This window comes from Fopius arisanus, unplaced genomic scaffold, assembly GCF_000806365.1.
Source record: "Fopius arisanus strain USDA-PBARC FA_bdor unplaced genomic scaffold, ASM80636v1 scaffold00025, whole genome shotgun sequence".
Taxonomy (NCBI): Eukaryota; Metazoa; Arthropoda; class Insecta; order Hymenoptera; family Braconidae; genus Fopius; species Fopius arisanus.
This window is the reverse complement of record NW_011887764.1, coordinates 526,563-542,958: the sequence shown is the minus strand read 5'-3', so window position 1 is coordinate 542,958 and position 16,396 is coordinate 526,563. Positions and strand designations below refer to the sequence as shown.

General features: G+C 37.6%; 5 protein-coding genes across 7 annotated transcripts; 4 read left to right on the top strand and 1 right to left on the bottom strand.

The window, feature by feature from the left end:
- The first annotated feature begins 2,068 nt into the window (after positions 1-2,068).
- Positions 2,069-3,709, top strand: LOC105264794 (uncharacterized). Its single transcript, XM_011301910.1, has 3 exons — positions 2,069-2,960; positions 3,042-3,494; positions 3,568-3,709. The coding sequence occupies exons 1-2, from the start codon at positions 2,175-2,177 to the stop codon at positions 3,447-3,449; spliced, it is 1,194 nt and encodes a 397-aa protein (XP_011300212.1). The 5' UTR covers positions 2,069-2,174; the 3' UTR covers positions 3,450-3,494; positions 3,568-3,709.
- Positions 3,710-3,917: 208 nt separating this feature from the next.
- On the top strand, positions 3,918-6,120 carry LOC105264795 (uncharacterized). Its single transcript, XM_011301911.1, has 3 exons — positions 3,918-3,996; positions 4,324-4,637; positions 5,407-6,120. Exons 1-3 carry the CDS (start codon positions 3,970-3,972, stop codon positions 5,924-5,926), a joined length of 861 nt encoding a protein of 286 aa, XP_011300213.1. The 5' UTR covers positions 3,918-3,969; the 3' UTR covers positions 5,927-6,120.
- Positions 6,121-7,491: 1,371 nt separating this feature from the next.
- ssp6 (short spindle 6) lies at positions 7,492-11,962 on the top strand. 2 transcript variants are annotated; one of them, XM_011301907.1, is made up of 4 exons: positions 7,492-7,704; positions 9,519-9,629; positions 10,032-10,520; positions 10,783-11,962. In XM_011301907.1, the coding sequence occupies exons 1-4, from the start codon at positions 7,609-7,611 to the stop codon at positions 11,929-11,931; spliced, it is 1,845 nt and encodes a 614-aa protein (XP_011300209.1). In that variant the 5' UTR covers positions 7,492-7,608; the 3' UTR covers positions 11,932-11,962. The 2 variants fall into 2 exon arrangements, with proteins under 2 accessions (XP_011300209.1, XP_011300210.1); XM_011301908.1 differs by lacking the exon at positions 7,492-7,704 and adding an exon at positions 9,163-9,291.
- Positions 11,963-12,483: 521 nt separating this feature from the next.
- mbf1 (multiprotein bridging factor 1) lies at positions 12,484-14,239 on the top strand. 2 transcript variants are annotated; one of them, XM_011301906.1, is made up of 5 exons: positions 12,484-12,584; positions 12,677-12,772; positions 12,857-12,908; positions 13,141-13,301; positions 13,598-14,239. In XM_011301906.1, exons 2-5 carry the CDS (start codon positions 12,698-12,700, stop codon positions 13,757-13,759), a joined length of 450 nt encoding a protein of 149 aa, XP_011300208.1. In that variant the 5' UTR covers positions 12,484-12,584; positions 12,677-12,697; the 3' UTR covers positions 13,760-14,239. The 2 variants fall into 2 exon arrangements, with proteins under 2 accessions (XP_011300208.1, XP_011300207.1); XM_011301905.1 differs by having other exon boundaries at positions 12,494-12,772.
- Positions 14,240-14,519: 280 nt separating this feature from the next.
- Positions 14,520-15,886, bottom strand: Prosbeta6 (proteasome beta6 subunit). The gene is made up of 3 exons (XM_011301904.1): positions 15,680-15,886; positions 15,156-15,345; positions 14,520-15,012 (listed from the first exon to the last, which is right to left on the bottom strand). Exons 1-3 carry the CDS (start codon positions 15,775-15,777, stop codon positions 14,590-14,592), a joined length of 711 nt encoding a protein of 236 aa, XP_011300206.1. The 5' UTR covers positions 15,778-15,886; the 3' UTR covers positions 14,520-14,589.
- Between the last annotated feature and the right edge of the window lie 510 nt (positions 15,887-16,396).

Sequence of the window (16,396 nt, the reverse complement as noted above, 5' to 3'; positions counted from 1 at the left end):
TACCATGCAAAACCCCCAGAAATTCTTCAGGCCTTATGTACTGTATATTTATCATAATAACACACCTCGTCACCACCCAAACCCCACAGTTGTCTACTCTACATTTTACTCCGATAAACTCATGACGAAAGATTCTGGCTACCTTACAGTACTGCACCTTCAATTATATTCTAAAATTCTTGACGTATTGGATCTAAAGGAAATTCGCCAAAATTCTCCAATTGTTTTATTGAGCTACTAGTGCATTCCAGTTTTGATTTTTGAAACGTTTTCTCTACTTTAGAAATTTACGAAGCATGAATAGAGAAAATAAAATAAAAAATCATAAAAAAAAATCTTTTAAAAAAGCTTTCAATTTAAAAAATCATTTCTAGATATTTATGGACCATGAATAGAGAAAATAAAATGATAAACCATTTTAAACGTAAAAGGAAAATACGATACACATTAAAGAAGAGCACATCACACATATTTGCTATTTCCGGACAGCATCTCGATTTCTCGTCTAAGAATTGCCATTAATATTTTCTACCTCGCGGTCAAATTACTTTATTTTTCAAAAGAAAAACGTTGCATTACCATTTTTAAGTCATGTAGATTCTAGTGATCACTGGTTATGAAAATTCATATCGAAATGAGTTTAATTGAGACTTCGAAGAATTCTCAAATGGACTGGGGCCACGTGATATTTCCAAGGATAATCTTGAAGTTAAGCCTCCCAATTTTCCGTCCTATATCAACAGTCGTCAAAAATAAGGGGGAAATAAATTAAGATGATTTGTGTTTCACTCAATTAACATAACTGTCGAACAAGGTACTAAAAGTTTATGACTGCTATTTACTTCATTTGGTTTCTCAGACGCAAAATAACTCAATCAGTAATAGCGATGGTCTCGTCGATAAGTTCAGGAAAACAATTTTTTCTGAATCATCAAGTTGATAATAATGACCAATTCCCAAAGACATGAAATGCACTTGGAAAACCATCAAGACAATTATGTAATTATCATTATAAAGATGAGCGAAGAGATTTGGGGAGGGGGAGAGGGTGAGATCTCGAATTCTTCGTTGGCGTCGGGTCAATTATCGAATGTTAAACGACTGAAAGAATTTTAGCTGCTGGTCTATCAATTCTCGGGTCAACTCGTAATATACGTTGTGAAACATTTGATTACATTCAATGTATTTCGATTTTTTCTTTAATTGATTGTTGAGGACCGCTCTCAATTGAATTATCATATTCAATATATTGAGAATATGCGACGATTGGAGTCCCACAGTATGATTCATGATCACTCAAGTATTACGTGTTCCATTATCGCTTTTTCCGATAAATAATTATATTTTCAGATGATTGATGATGACATTAAGACCTTGAAAGCCGGAGCTCATACCACATGCATTAGTCCTTTCAAATTTGAATACCTCCAAAAATGTAGAAGACTTTGCATTCTTCGAGTTCGATTTGTGAAAGCGTAATTATCATCTTCAGCATAAATATATGTGTAATCGGTGGTTGGGTATTTAACCATTGATGATCTGATTAATTCTAGAATACAAAAAAAAAATAATAACAGAGTTGAACAAATTTTTTCATGAGAAAATGCAAGAATTCTTCGATTACGTCTTGCTTTCTTGAAACATCGAGTTAACAAGTTAATGTCGATATTTTCTCGTTTTTCATGTTTTTTTTTATTTCTCGGAAACCCTGAGTCAGATTGACATGAAAAAATATATAATTTATTCACGTCCATTTTATCAATCGTTTCTCAGGGAAAAAAACTTGCAAAAAGAGAAGAAATCTTCAATAACTCCTTTAAAAAACGGTTGTCGCCTCACTGAAAGACATCAAATCCTTCTGGATTCTTATTATATCAGAAGTATCATTTACGAACACTCAACAAAAACGTGTAACACAACACTAAAAATGTCAGCAAAATGCAGAATAAATACCTAGCAGTCTTCTCCAAAAAATCAGCTGATCCCACACTTCCACCGTCCCATTCCATCACCACTCAGCCTAAAACATTTGAAACTAAAAATGTCACTAAACCTTGGTTATGTTTATGTTCCTCATAGAGGATCAATAAAGATCCCCAAAAATCATCAAGTATCCTAAGTATCCGTATTTTTCCCTTTCGTATTAAAACCAGGAAGACTCCAGACCAATCAGAATGGAATCATTCCCATCCCAAATCACTGGACCCCCAGATCCAGCTCCACCCCGCAGAGAGCAGTACCTCTTCCTCTTGGAGTTCTTCATCCACAGAATTGATAGCCAGAGGCTCGGCAGATTTAATGAAATGTTCTATGTCCCCACAACAGTTACTCTGAAATTCCTGAACCTCCAAGACGACTCGATCAAGATAACTCCAGTTGATCCAATGTTTGAGCCTCTATCAGGCATTCCTGGAGACTCTGAGAATTTCTTTTCAGGCAGATCAATCCTCTTTGCCATACCGGAGAAAATGGTGACAACAATATCCACAGAATTTAAAATAGATTTGAATGTTCAGAAGAAAATGCCCGATGAGATTCGTCCAGACATCTTGATAGGCACTGGAGAGTTGGACATGTCACCAGAGTTCGCTGGACTGAGGAAAGAAGTTCTCCAGTGCTGGCACAGGGATTTTCCTCCTCCTAAGGTGTTCGAAGGTCCAGTCAAATTATTTTATGAAGGAGAACCGTCAGGGGATATTTTCATCCTTGTGAAAATCTCGGGATTTGGTCAATCAATTGTCACTGAGTTTGATTCGCCACCTGAAGAGAAGGCGACATCCTTCGTCTTCAGGGGGGATGATCGAGACGATAAAAATCTTTCTTATAAATGTAAGGTTATTGATCCAGCTGATGTTGATATCTGTGAAGAGTCTGAGGATGATGCTGGAGATTGTCATGTCTGTTCTCCGAAGAAGATTAGGTGTATGCCGTGTGGACAGCCCGATTCTGCTCGGGTGAAAGTATTTTATTCGTCTAGATATTCAGTGTTTGCATGAGCCTTGAAATTGAAATTTTTCAGTTTTGATGGTGATTGTTTTTAGGGGACAGGGAAAAGCCAAAAATCACGACTAGAGAATCAAGAGCCATCGAAAGAATTGAGGATGGAACCTCGAGGAATGATATCATCGAGCAGAGGGGATCCTACCCCGTGTGGAAAAGCTGTTGTCCTCAAAGTTTCTGGACTCTTAGATTACGATGGAAAGAAAAAACCGAGAGTCACTGTGGGACCTGAGTCATCTGTTCCTGATCCAGAACACGATGTATTTGTTCTTAGAATTGGGAAAAAGGGATTAGTGGGGGCGGATGAGAAATCCGATCTCCAGCTAGAAATGAGAACACCAAAGGGCCCAGAACGACGGCCTCCAATTCGATATGAGACAAGAGAGGCTCAAACCGAAATTGAGACTAAAGAAGTTAAGAAAAAGGGCAAAGGGAAGAAAAAGAAATAACTCGACGAAAAAATATTGAACAGAACAGGAAAATTTCCTTTGAAAGTAATTTTTTTATCTTCACGTTCCTATTAATCATCGTGAGTTTATGATTTCATATTTGTTTCATGATTTTTAGAGCGAAAATTTAGTGATGTTTATTTGTTGTTATCTGACGTATTCGATATCATGACATTTATGACACTTACCATCGAAAATTAAGAGGAATATGAAGAGTTGAGGTGATGCTTTAGATGAAAATAGCTACAAAAAAAAGGACATGGCTGAGGACGAACAGCAGCTTTTTCTCATTGAATTTCTGGTAGATCAGGTCAATGTCCCAGGAATTCGTGCAATGCACGACGAGATTTTACCCGCATTAACCTGCGTCTCGTTTCAGGTAACGTTGGTATTGTGATCATTAGTGTTTTTATGTAAGCTTCGATGAGATCTGGCCTTATCAAAACGTGTGATGGTAAATTATCGTATCCTGAATTATGATATCGTATTTTTATATTTGATCACGAGCCCAACCTTGGGAATGATTAATAAAACTTTATATTCAGTGGTAAGCATCAAGATTATTTTGAAATGTACGTTGAGTCTAAGACCATGATGATTTTATTTCGAAAACGATAGATTTTATGAATTTGTCTATGGACGTCATTTTACAATTACCTGAAATAATTATTAATTCGATTATTTATCATTTCATTGTTAATTAAGTAAATTTCAAGCGAGAGGGGAGAGTTTTTTCAATTCTTATTGAAATATTTTTTCGTATGATTAATTTATGTTCAGATTCTCCGGGCTTTTTCCTTCTTGAATTTCTTCATTCTGTTTGCCTTAAGAATCCCATGTGTCATATAAGTGACAAAAATTTATTGATTACCAGATATTGAACCTTCCACCAATAACCATCCATCAAGATGACCCCGCAGCTTCCAACTGCGCGTGTTTGGAAGAGGCCCAACTATTTCGAAAGGGCAAATCCTGCCTTTTTGCACTTCCCACAATAGTGGTAGAAAAAGAATTGTACTCCTTCCCAATAACGATGTCTGTGTATAAGAAACTACCTCCTGGAGTTCTCCCAGATGTAATGCTGATTGGAAGTGCAACGATTGAGATAAAAGACTTGATGAATTCGCTGTTGAATAAGCAAGTCTTCAAGAGTGGAAATCCATGTAAATCCATGAAGGACACTTTCAAGTAAATTTCCACCAAAACCACCAGAGTTTATTAACTCCATTATATTTAATAACCAGTGTCTGAGAAAAACCAAATACTATTTCATTCAGTTGTCAAGTTGCAAATATCCCGGTAATTTAAGATTTTTGATACTCTTCAATACAAACTACTCATGCATTCAGTATTCAGTACTCACTATTTCATCCTTCATTGTATAAATTTGTTTAGAGATCGAAAGAGAAGGAGGAATAAGAATTTCCGATAATTATTTAGTAGATTCACACCCGGGATTATCCCCGGCGCAAGCACAATGGACTGCGAAACTCGTGTTTACGATCAGTAATGACCCAAATAAATACCGCGAATGGGTAGCCTGAGTTAGAGTATTTAATTGTCCCTTTTAGATCACGCTTGAGAATCCACTGTAAGGTAAACCAAAGGCAGTTCAGACAAGATCGGTTGATATTCAGGAAAAATTCGCACCTGGACTGGAGCCACAGTGCTGGTGCGCGTCTACTAAATAATTACAAGAACTTCTCTGTAAAATAATTCCATATCTTTCCAAATAACAATGACGAGAAGAATAATAATAATTTTGAAGATAATTCATCGTCTGTTATAGAAAATTTAATTAAATTAAATACTACATACCTGTTATTTATTATTTAGAACATTCGGATTCGGATCTCATTTAAAATCTTGAACTCTTACTTGATAAAAAGATAGACAACTCATGGTATTTAATCGGAGAACTAATGAAATCGATAATTTTCTATTCAAATTTCGGTAGAATATCAACAGCGACCGGTCAACTAGTGGGTGACGCCACAATCTTCATCCGAACTTCCTGCTACGGTCCAAGAATCGTCACCCAATTCCAAGTTCCTCACAATAAAAGGCCTTACCTGTTTAAAGGAGCGGCACAGAGCCCGATATTCCAGTGTAAAAAAATCCCTTCGAAACACTCACCTCCGGCATCTCCACGATGTAGCTGTTCCCCTCGGACTAAACCAGAAGACGAAAGCGGAGAAAGCCCCCGAAGAAGTTGCTGTTCATCACCAGGCTCACCACCACCACCTCCTCCAACGCCCACAAATACCTGGGGTGCACCTGACAGATCGCCATTCAGACCATGCTGTCCAACTCTTCAGGGACAAAAATGCCAAGGCGCACCTTTATTACCCTCTTCACAGAAAATTACACGTTCCGCTTCTCCACCATCGGATCTCTCAAGGGCAACACGAGCTCCGGGAGGGCAGAAAAAATGCGGCTGCTCTAAAAACAATTCACCACTTGTTAATAAATATTAATTCAGTAGAGTGTCAATAAAATTCAAGGATCCAATGGATCCTCGTTGAAATACCACGGATTTAAAAGATGGCAAAGATTGATAAAAGACGTAAAAGACTAGATCATACCATCTAACACAACCCAATTATTTAATTAATAAAAACATTAAACAACGAGTGGATGTAAAACCCTGAAAAAAAAGTTTTTTATCACATGGTCGTTTGTAAAAAATTTGTTTGTAAATTACTTCACTTGAAATTTACGTTTTTCAAATGGCAATCGAAATTTTCAAAACTGTAATTGGGGTTTAGATTTTTGCATGTGAAGGTATTCTCATTGAAGATTCAGAGAAGACACAATAACTCAACCATAAAATCCATAAATAACACGCGCGAGCGGTATAAGCTAAAATTTCAAGTAAAGCTGTGAAATGACAGGAGACAGCTGCACACGTTATGGTTTTATTTGTGTAAACCTACAATAAAGGGGAAAGGATCAAATGAGTTCTTTTTCATTATCCCATGCTAGCTCAGGACCTCCCATTTTTATCCCTCGTGAATGTCAATTCACAAAGCTCAAAGTTACACGCAAAATCGGCTACAGTTTCATTCTCAATTTTTTTATATGCGGAGAGAAATATTCAATAAAAATTACGGAAGACATTATTCATAAAAAATTCAAATAAAAATTACGGAACACTCTAAAAAAATTCGTAAATTATATTATAATTATATTCCATAAAATTTTCCTTGATCACCTTTTCATTTTTTTAATATATATAGTATAATTTATATATAACCTGATTACTCATTTCGCAGATGGTTCAGAAATTAACAAGGCGGAAAGATCTCCATCGGAAATGTCCGTCAATGAATTACCCTAAATCTCTCAGCACAGCCACATGCGGTTTCCTCGTACGCCAAAAGACAATAATGAAACGAAACAAAATATGATTGAATAGTTAAAAATTTAAATGCTAACTTTTCCCCAACGATTCTCGTCTCGACGGACTCTAAAATAACAGAAAAATTATTGAAAACATCTCTGAGGTGTGCGTTACCTGAAAGAAAAATAATTTAAATCAAATACATTCCGTTTTCAATACGATATTCGTAAAAACTTGTATGTCAGATAAAAAAATCGTTGCCAATTTTTTAGCAGTAATAACAATTAGAAATATAAACGAATTAATCCACCAATTAAATTAACGAAGAAATGGGTGCAATCGATTTCCAAAAACTGTTGGGAGTATTATCGAAATAATTCACGCCAACGAAAATGGATTCTTTTGCAGTCAAGTATATTATATAGCATTACAACCGAGTATATTATATATCTCAACAATCTGGTATATAATATATTTGATTCGAATGCATTTTTTTCGTGATGGGGGAGCGATGGGGGCATTAACCTACTGGCTGCGCAAACGCTGGAGTTCACCCCCGAATATTGTAGACCGATATTATAGCGCTTGCGCCATCGAGTGTCTGGACAACCCCATCCCTATCCCCATCTCCATCCCCATCCCCGTGAGCACTTGTGCGTGTCCGAGGACAGCATATTGCTTTCAGTGCGTTCGGTAGCTCCTCCTGGTGCGCCCACATACGGCCTAAAAAGGATTTCATCATGTGAATGGACATTTACCCGTGGAAGGTGACGTGAAAGACCTCGGAGATTATCTCCACCTGAGATAATCCTCAGGATGAATGGTTCACCCCAGAATTCGGAAGCCGTTGGCTCCAGACGATCCGGCCTCGAGAACAGTGATGATGAGGATTGGAGTACTGTCGTTGAATGTGTAAATATTTTTTCCCTCATTCATATTTTTACTCATTATTTCCCCCTGGGAAAGCCGACTCCTGGGGTTCCTTGAGGGTTCGCTGATTGGTATTTGCAAGTCCATTTAATTTAGAGTATGGAGAAATTTGCGGTTTATTTATCCGATTTATAGACGACGAGAAACCAATGGGATGGAGACGGGGTGTGAGAGAACGTCTGTGTTGGGATCGATATGTAATTTCGGGGTGAGAGCAGTGATAAAGAGTATTGCAGCACTGATATTCAATGTACCCACTGTCCTTCCATCGATTCCAATATTCCTACAAATTCCATTATTTCAAACAAAATTGTCGATCGGCGGATCACAAAGAAAAAATCCGCGGGACTTGAAGAATGGAAGATAGATTAGAAGAATAGATTCAAAAAGAATTTCAACAGCTGGGAACACTTTGGAATAAAATATCTTAAATGATTATATATGAAAGGCAAATGGTAAATGAAGATGATACATTCATTGTAATCACTTAAATTTGCTAGGGAAATTCCAAGTTTTCGATATTGTGATTGACATTTTCCATCTTCTGCCGCGTTTCAACCAAAATTACCGGTTTTTTTGAGTTTTTCGACAAATCGTTGGTGATTGACGCAAAAAAAAATATAAGACTGGTATTCTATCATTATTTCATGACTCTCAAAATTTTATGATACAATTCCTCATGATATTCTGCGCACAATGGGGAAAATCGATAGTTTCACTTTAAAGTACGGAAAAATCAATGATGAAATAGTCTGAGAAGATGAGTCAGCTCAGCTTGAGACTGTTTTTTCAATAAATATATCTGAAAAACTCAAGATATTTGATTATTTGCAGGAAATCAAAAATTCCTCTTGTGAAAATCATGAACTAGAATGAATTTTTATAATCAAATTGAATTGATCTCATTCCTTAATACTTTTTCAATAATTTTTTGTGAACATCAATAAAATGGAATAATTAAAGAAATAACAATTAATTTGTTCGAAGAATACTATTAATTATAACAATGAATGGATGTGTAATTTTTTGGAATCAATTAGATGATTACGATTGCAGTGTTCATTTGTTGGGGAATGGTAAGCAAATCTTTGCTCCAACACTGACATTCTTTGCAAAATAAATAGCTGACGTTCGCACATAGCTGAATTATTGTTTTTAATCAGTTTACTAGTTGCCTCAATTCCTCGAAGCCAAGTAAATCATCTCAAATGAAATTTACATGTAATCCCCGTAATATTATGAATATGGAACTCACCGGATGCATGTAATTCGCGTTCTCAACATTTTCCGTGAATTATGCGTCCAATGAAGCCGAATTTTCACACGAAAGTTGTCTCCAAGTTTCATCTCTCCTCAGGCAGATGCGCCCATGAAAAAGATAGTCGAGGATTGGATTCTAAAAATATCGAATTCACCGGAAACACGGAATTGCAACAGTTCACGTTCTCGGATTTCAATATCAAGAGTAGTTAGTTATGTTCGAGTGCTTCAAGTTAAACGAATGTGGCGAATTCTATTTATCATTAGACGATTGGCAGAAAATGTTCATTAAACCACAAAACAATCCCGGTACACTTGCTGGAGCTACATTGAGTTACATTCTATTTTGTAAAACCGATAGCGAATCGGGAAAAATCCACTTGCCACTCAGAAAAATAAAATAAGAAAGCTTTTGAAAATGAGAAATTGTTTAATATCCAAATTTCACGGATTGCATATTCTCTCGAAAAGAAGTTCTATTATTTTCTCGCGAATAAATCTGTGTAATGACTTTAATTTATTTTGTGTGTTATCAGGCGGTGTTGGAGAGATCCAAAACGGATCGAGTGACACGCAGTGATGAAGACCGTCGGCGGCGCACTATCATCGTAGAAAAAAAAAATGGAAGTTATGGTTTCACATTACAGGTATAAGAGACTCCACGTTAATCAGTAGTTCGCGATGAATGAATGAAATTTTTTACGTCAGCCCGAGTGCATTGCGATGTTTTAAGGCTTTTGAGTTGGAGTTTTTCCAAGATAATGAATTATTTTGTTCCGGTAAAGAGACTGTTATAATTATAAAGTTCAAGTGGTAAAATATCAGAGAGGATTTCAAATCCCGTTTTCATATTCACTGCGTCGTTGAGTATTTGCGTGATGAGAGTTTATTCATTTTGGAATGAATAGCGAAAAGTAACCGGAAATTCTTTTCTCGGTGTATGCACTCGAGAGAAAATTAAACAAATAACTGAATTGACCTTTGAAAAATCTGTAAATGCACTTACAATATGACGCAATAATGCAACAGAGATATTTTAATGTCGACAGAGCTATGGGATTCATTACAAAAGAGAGCAAGAAATCGAGATGGTGACGTACGTTGATTACGTGGAATACGATGGTCCGGCATTCAAGGCAGGAATGCGCGAAGGAGATGTGATTCTCTCGATAAATGGTCACGAGATGGACCGGGCTGACCACAAAACCCTCGTCAATTTCATAAAGAATTGCGATGCCCGAATGCGAATGGTCGTCTCTTTTGAGGATTGTGTCAGGAAAGTCGAACTCCACATGCGCTACATTGAGCTTCAGCGTGCCTTGCAATCACGTTTATCCGAATTAGAACGTCTCTGTGAGCGCGAAAAATCCATTCTCATGGGCAGATGGAAGACACATTCTTTGCCAGCGAGAAAACGAACACCTAATTGCGGAGCAAGTGATCAAACTCCTGGATCCGGAGTCTCCACTTTAAATACATCGACGGTCCAGTGCTGCAGACCAGCAACATCAACGGAACATCTTTTATTATATAGCGTTGTAAGTTCGCAATGGTTTCTACAATTCTTTCATTATTTTATTTCAGTAATTATCTCAATTATGTGTCATTTTGAATAAATTCACTTGATGACTCTATTTATTTTTTTTTATTGCTTTACTCATTTTTGGAAATTTCCCTGTAGAATTTCATTACTGACTGAAATAAAAATTATGGGATTGTCTGTTATCAGGCAAAAATATCGTAATTAAGTGGAAAAAGGTCATACGAGTGTATTCTTGAAGTGTACCCTTGAAATTCCAGTACGCAGATGGTCGTCCGTGCCTTATACCTCGCAGCACAGCATGTCTAGTAGCGGTGGGTCCCCCGCGCTCCAGAAGCGATCATCATCATTTTTTATCAAAGGCCTCAAACGACTCAACGATTTCCTCCCGTCACAGCTACCACCAGGCGAACGGCTCCTCAACCCCCGCCAAATCCAAGGCCGTCCACAAAACCCCATCCCCATCCTGTTCTTCAAAAGACTCCAACCCTCACCACACGTCATCCCACACCAGCAACAGTCTGTGCGTCGCCTGCATTTCGAGTGCCAATCGTCGAAGAGACCCCGCTGACGGAGGAAGCCTAGATGTCTACGACCTAGCCAGCCCCTGCTGTGATCCAAACTGTGTTCCGAGCAGAAGAAGACGAGAGAAGCAAAGACGAGCGAGGAATGAGGCGCAACAGGCCCAACAGGCCCAACAGATCCAACAGCAAACTCAGCAGCAAACTCAGCAAATACAGCAGCCGCAACACCACAATCAGAAGGAGCACAATCAAGGACAGCAGCACACGGGTCACTCCTGCCCCAGGTCATCAGGTCACAGTCTTCACTCGATAACATCGAGTGATGTCTCGACGACAGTTGAGAGTGGTGCATCCTGCTCGACATCCTTGAGTACAGATACTCTCTACTGGGATCCCAATGTTCAACACCGACCACCACCCTGCATTCAATATCCCAAACCCAAATCCTGGGACAATCTCACCACTAAAGCTTTTGGAGGGTATGGGTTTGGATATGGATATCTGGATACTGCCTCTATCAAAACTCACAGCGCAGAGAGACCGGGGAAAGGCCACAGAGCCAAAACTCCTACATCCTCCGGTCAGAGACGATCAGGGGGGTCTGTCTACTCCGGAAGCTCCAGTGGAACCTCCAACAGACACTTCCAACCGACCAAATCTACGGAGAGTTTACTCGGCCAGAGCCCGTATCAGAGCGAGGTCGATTCTTCGAGTTTGAGCTGCGAGTGTCTCGATGGGAACACCAGGTTTCTCCATAAAAGGCAAGAGGAGGCCACTTATGCTGGGGGAAGTGGCCATCATCTCGCTAGAAATCGTAGGAGCAGCCATGGGGATGGCAAACTCAGAACTCCTGCTAATGCTAGCTCTGAGGTTACAAGATTGTAATGAGTAGATGCCGAATGTTTAATAAATTGTGTACTTGGTTCTCAGCTTTGAGTTTTATTTGGATCCCAGATAGATTTTAGGACAAATAATTGGCACTTTTCACAGGGGAGTATGGACCATGAAGGCGCATGCAAACAATCGCATATTCTCGGTCGTACGGAATTTCATGATTATTGTGTCAGATTCGAAAGAGAATTCCGGCATAAAATACAATTAGAATTATTAAGAATCAAATTTTGTTTACTCACCACACAGATTCAAAATTACGAAGTAACTTCTTGATAAATTTGAAAATTAAACCAGTAATTAAATGGCATATATTATTTTCATTAACATTTACATTCCTCATCACGAAAAAGGAAGTAAATGGAGAAGATGAAATGAAAAAAACAGAATAAAAAAGCCGTACCGGTGCCGGTTTTTTAAAAAGCTGAAAAACACGTTAAAAATGTTCCATTAAACGACATCTGTAACTAGAAAAAGCATTTCTGTTATCTTGATAGTTCCCCACTTTGCCGACAAGCTCATCGGATCTAACGGAATAGCGAACTTCGTCGTCATTTTGATTTTTGTTAACGTTTCGAGGAAACTACTGGAATCTGACGAAATCGCTGCTGTCGCCACGCTAGTGGTGGTCCCATCTGAATTAAAAGGTATCACCGAATTAAGTAAAGATCACTCGATATCCGCGAACGTGATAAACTCAATCGCTATTAAATTTGTTGTCTCACTTTTCATCACAAAGATATCAATTTAATAAATAAAAATGTCGGATTGGGACACCGTGCCGATCACACTCCGAAAGAAGGTTCCAAAGGGTTCAGCACTGAAATCGGAGAAGGTACCAAATATTTTGATTTTTTTTTTCCTAAATACTCGTGAAGTATGAAGTGTTGGAAAGAAAATTAAAAAATTATTATTAAAGGCAATCAACACCGCCCGTCGTCAGGGAGTTGCAGTCGATACTCAAGTTAAATGTAAGTTCATTTTGTTAATAAAAAATTTAACTTGCACAAAACTATCAAGGACACTTCGGACGTTTTTCCAGGTCACTTTATTTTCCTCAATACCTCCGTTTTCATTGGCTCATTTGCGATAATTATGCCAATCGTCATGGCGTTTTAAATACAATGAACCCTTTCATTTGTTTATTTATTTGTATTTGTTTAGCGATGTATTCCTAACCATTTGGTTGACTTACTTTCAAAGGGGGTGGTGGTGCTAATAAGCAACATGTTACAACTAAAAACACCGCAAAACTTGATCGCGAGACTGAGGAATTGAAGCATGAGACTGTACCATTGGATCTGGGCAAGTTGATTCAACAAGGACGGGCTAATAAAAATCTATCTCAGAAGGACCTTGCTACGGTGAGTAAATGCATTCAATTTGTTATTAATTTTGTTTTAAAAAAAAGTGAGTAGTCCGATACTAACGTCAAGATCGAAGATCGAAGATCGAACCTATTCCGTTTTACAGAGATGAGAAAAAGGTGAGGTTGAAGTGTGAGTAGTTGAAAGTAGTTGAAAATTTGTACGAATAAAATCTCCATGAATTCCTGTTGCTTCTAATTTCTGAACTACAGTTACTCTCATAGAGACTTAAATACGGATTCGAGAAGATATTATTTCTGTACGCTAATTGAATCTTTGTTTCACTCCGACAGAAAGTCAATGAAAAAGTTCAAGTAATCAACGACTACGAAGCAGGTCGTGGGATCCCGAACCAACTGGTAATCGGTAAAATCGAGAAAGTCTTAGGCATGAAACTTCGTGGAAAAGATCGTGGCAAACCATTGGAGCCCCGGGGATCAGCAGCGAAACATTGAATCTCCGGGGAACCAACGAGTACTTGAAAACTTTCTTTAAGGTTCTAACAAAACATCAACAATACAAAAATTCGAGAAAAAAATGTTGAAATACATAAGTAAATGCTAGAATCACCAGAGAAAATCTCCCAGCACTATTGTCTTTTTTGTTTCCTATCTTGCTCGCAAATTATTTCTTTTCTTTCTTATTTTTATGCCTCATTTTTTGATACGATGTATTATAACATAGATTTTTGTTACACCTCTGTTTATATATTTGAAGAATCATAGATATTTTATAAGAGCTTGAAAATTAAAAAGAAAAGAAAATCAATGAGTCTAACGTCGAAGTAAATGGAATTCAAATAGGAATCATTTCAAAAAATTCACAATTATCGATAATAGAATGTGGTTATTCCTAGAATAATACATTAGAATTTCCAACGTGAATTATCCGGAAATTGTACTGAGTTCACTAATAAATGTAATTTATGACTAAAACTATTTTTTCATTTGCTGTAGAATTACAACTTATCCATCCCGAGGAACAACCCAACCTATTAGGAATACAGAAATTCATTAAAAAAATTCACATAATTTATCGAATAAATCCTCACATTTATTCAACATTATTACTATTAATTACGTTGGAAATAAACCATTTTAAGAAAAATCTTTTCGATAACCTTCGAGACTCTTCTTAATTTCGGCAATTTCTAGAAGAATTAAAAAATTGTTGGCGTTTTATGAAGTTGTTAATTTCAAGTAAAGAACAATGATATTTATTGGGAAAAGAAAATTTATTCGGTTAAGTTTAATAAGTATTCGTAAAAATTCAGAATGAACATGACTTAATCCTTTCTCAACTCAAAGCTATCATTTGCAATACCATCTTTAGTGATGATCTTGATGCTGACACTGTCACCAGTGTAAATATCCCTTTCAGTAGCTGAAATAAACACATCCTTGATGATGGCGAGAGCCTTCTCCTTAGTCAGAGGTTCTCTGTCAGGTTTTTCCTGATTTTTGAGGCCGACGAGATTGTCGAGGAGCGGTTGGAGAAGAGCTCCGGAGGAGCCACCGGCTCTGTACATATTTCTCTCAACGTGACCGATGGGATCATAACTGTAGATGCAACCGTTTCCGTTCTCATCTAAACCGGCTAGAATATTGCTCACATAATAGGGAAAGAAACGCTTGTAGTACAGCATTGTGGAGAGCATCTGGGCTGTTGCTGGGGTCGACATGTCCTTGTTGTGTTCATGTTTGTACATCTTTCGGTAAATCCGTACGGAAAGTGAAAAAGCAATGTGAAAAAAAAACAATTTTAGTAATTAAATCATTTCGCTAATGTTATTCCCTGAACCTCCCATAGATATTTCAAATGGAAGAAGTGTAAGTAGAACGCGAAAATTACCTGCGTACGAGCAGCGAGAATTCTCGTCAATGTCAGGGTATCACACCAGCACCCTGAACATCCCAAAACAGTTTTATCAGATAGTTTGAAAAGCTTATCCTGATGTCTAGTGTAAATGGAGTAACCGGCGCTCAACCGAGTTTCAGCTGCGATAATGGCAAAATCCTCGCCAGCGATAGCAACTACACTTCTGCGAAAACCCAATGAAACCACAATTACATTCATTCATTAAAATTTTTAAAAAATCCATATACTTATGAATATTTTTTATATTATATTTTTTATTTGCTAGAAAAATAAAAAAACGTGAACTCTGGTGGAAAGAGTGGAGAACATCTTAAGAGTGAAATAATGTAGATTATGACTCTGTAGAACGTTTTCCGGTCACAAATTTAATGCCATCATGTGAAATATTTTATGAATCCGATTCGTCAATTATGATAACTGCACTTCGATTAAAATAATAAACCAATTTAATATCCATGATGTTAAAAATTCCAGTGAGGTTATCAAATATTTCTTACCCTCCATTATCAGCATAAGGGCTGAAATGCACCTTCCTGGCACCAGGAGCCTCGTAATCAGGCAAACCAGCTCCAGAGTATGCACTCAACAATGCCATATTAGACAAAGAATTCCAATTAGACCGAAATAATTATTTAATTTTCGAGCGGATGACAACACACTTTTACCAGCTATTGCTTGAGGATGACAAAGCGGAGCGACAATGAGCGACAAAAATTGCTACCCCAAATCCAGAGAGGATTGACCAAAGTAGAGGCTCAGTTCTGGGGGTTTGAGTGACCCCAGCGGCATCGTAGTAGCCGACCCCATAAGAGGGAGGGCGCCACATCCAACGCTGAGGTATCTGTCGTTAATCGACTCAGCGACTTTTCAGTAATATCCCTCCAGCTTCCCTTTTAATAACTCTGAGCTGACTGGAATTTTTGACGAGCTGATTTCAAAGCCTCCGACTGCTAATTATTGGTGTTTCAACGAATTAATAGTTATTAAAAATATCTTCACAAATTTGTCAGTGATGTTTACTTGATTTACTTCAATAATAATTTAATATCGTACTTACTGTTTTGGGCGGAGATATAAAATACGACGTAAATTTAAGGCCCGGATGGATTATCTGGAAAATAAAGGATAATTTATTCCCAAATTTGGACTGCTAGTTACTCCGGAAATTAATCGTTTTTTTTCAATAATTGTTAGCTAGCACCGTAGCGGTTGTC

What these genes read in the sequence shown, in the direction of transcription:
- LOC105264794 (XM_011301910.1), top strand. Translation starts at nt 2,175, where the DNA reads ATGGAATCATTCCCATCCCAAATCACTGGACCCCCAGATCCAGCTCCA. An exon ending in CCGATTCTGCTCGGGTGAAA is followed by an intron (nt 2,961 to 3,041) that starts GTATTTTATTCG and finishes GATTGTTTTTAG; the next exon opens with GGGACAGGGAAAAGCCAAAA.
- LOC105264795 (XM_011301911.1), top strand. Translation starts at nt 3,970, where the DNA reads ATGATTAATAAAACTTTATATTCAGTG. An exon ending in ATAAAACTTTATATTCAGTG is followed by an intron (nt 3,997 to 4,323) that starts GTAAGCATCAAG and finishes ATTGATTACCAG; the next exon opens with ATATTGAACCTTCCACCAAT. An exon ending in TCCATGAAGGACACTTTCAA is followed by an intron (nt 4,638 to 5,406) that starts GTAAATTTCCAC and finishes AAATTTCGGTAG; the next exon opens with AATATCAACAGCGACCGGTC.
- ssp6 (XM_011301907.1), top strand. Translation starts at nt 7,609, where the DNA reads ATGAATGGTTCACCCCAGAATTCGGAAGCCGTTGGCTCCAGACGATCC. An exon ending in GGAGTACTGTCGTTGAATGT is followed by an intron (nt 7,705 to 9,518) that starts GTAAATATTTTT and finishes GTGTGTTATCAG; the next exon opens with GCGGTGTTGGAGAGATCCAA. An exon ending in GTTATGGTTTCACATTACAG is followed by an intron (nt 9,630 to 10,031) that starts GTATAAGAGACT and finishes TAATGTCGACAG; the next exon opens with AGCTATGGGATTCATTACAA.
- mbf1 (XM_011301906.1), top strand. Translation starts at nt 12,698, where the DNA reads ATGTCGGATTGGGACACCGTGCCGATCACACTCCGAAAGAAGGTTCCA. An exon ending in CAGCACTGAAATCGGAGAAG is followed by an intron (nt 12,773 to 12,856) that starts GTACCAAATATT and finishes TTATTATTAAAG; the next exon opens with GCAATCAACACCGCCCGTCG. An exon ending in AGTCGATACTCAAGTTAAAT is followed by an intron (nt 12,909 to 13,140) that starts GTAAGTTCATTT and finishes TTACTTTCAAAG; the next exon opens with GGGGTGGTGGTGCTAATAAG.
- Prosbeta6 (XM_011301904.1), bottom strand. Translation starts at nt 15,777, where the DNA reads ATGGCATTGTTGAGTGCATACTCTGGAGCTGGTTTGCCTGATTACGAG. An exon ending in CCTTATGCTGATAATGGAGG is followed by an intron (nt 15,346 to 15,679) that starts GTAAGAAATATT and finishes GGGTTTTCGCAG; the next exon opens with AAGTGTAGTTGCTATCGCTG. An exon ending in TTCTCGCTGCTCGTACGCAG is followed by an intron (nt 15,013 to 15,155) that starts GTAATTTTCGCG and finishes ATTTACCGAAAG; the next exon opens with ATGTACAAACATGAACACAA.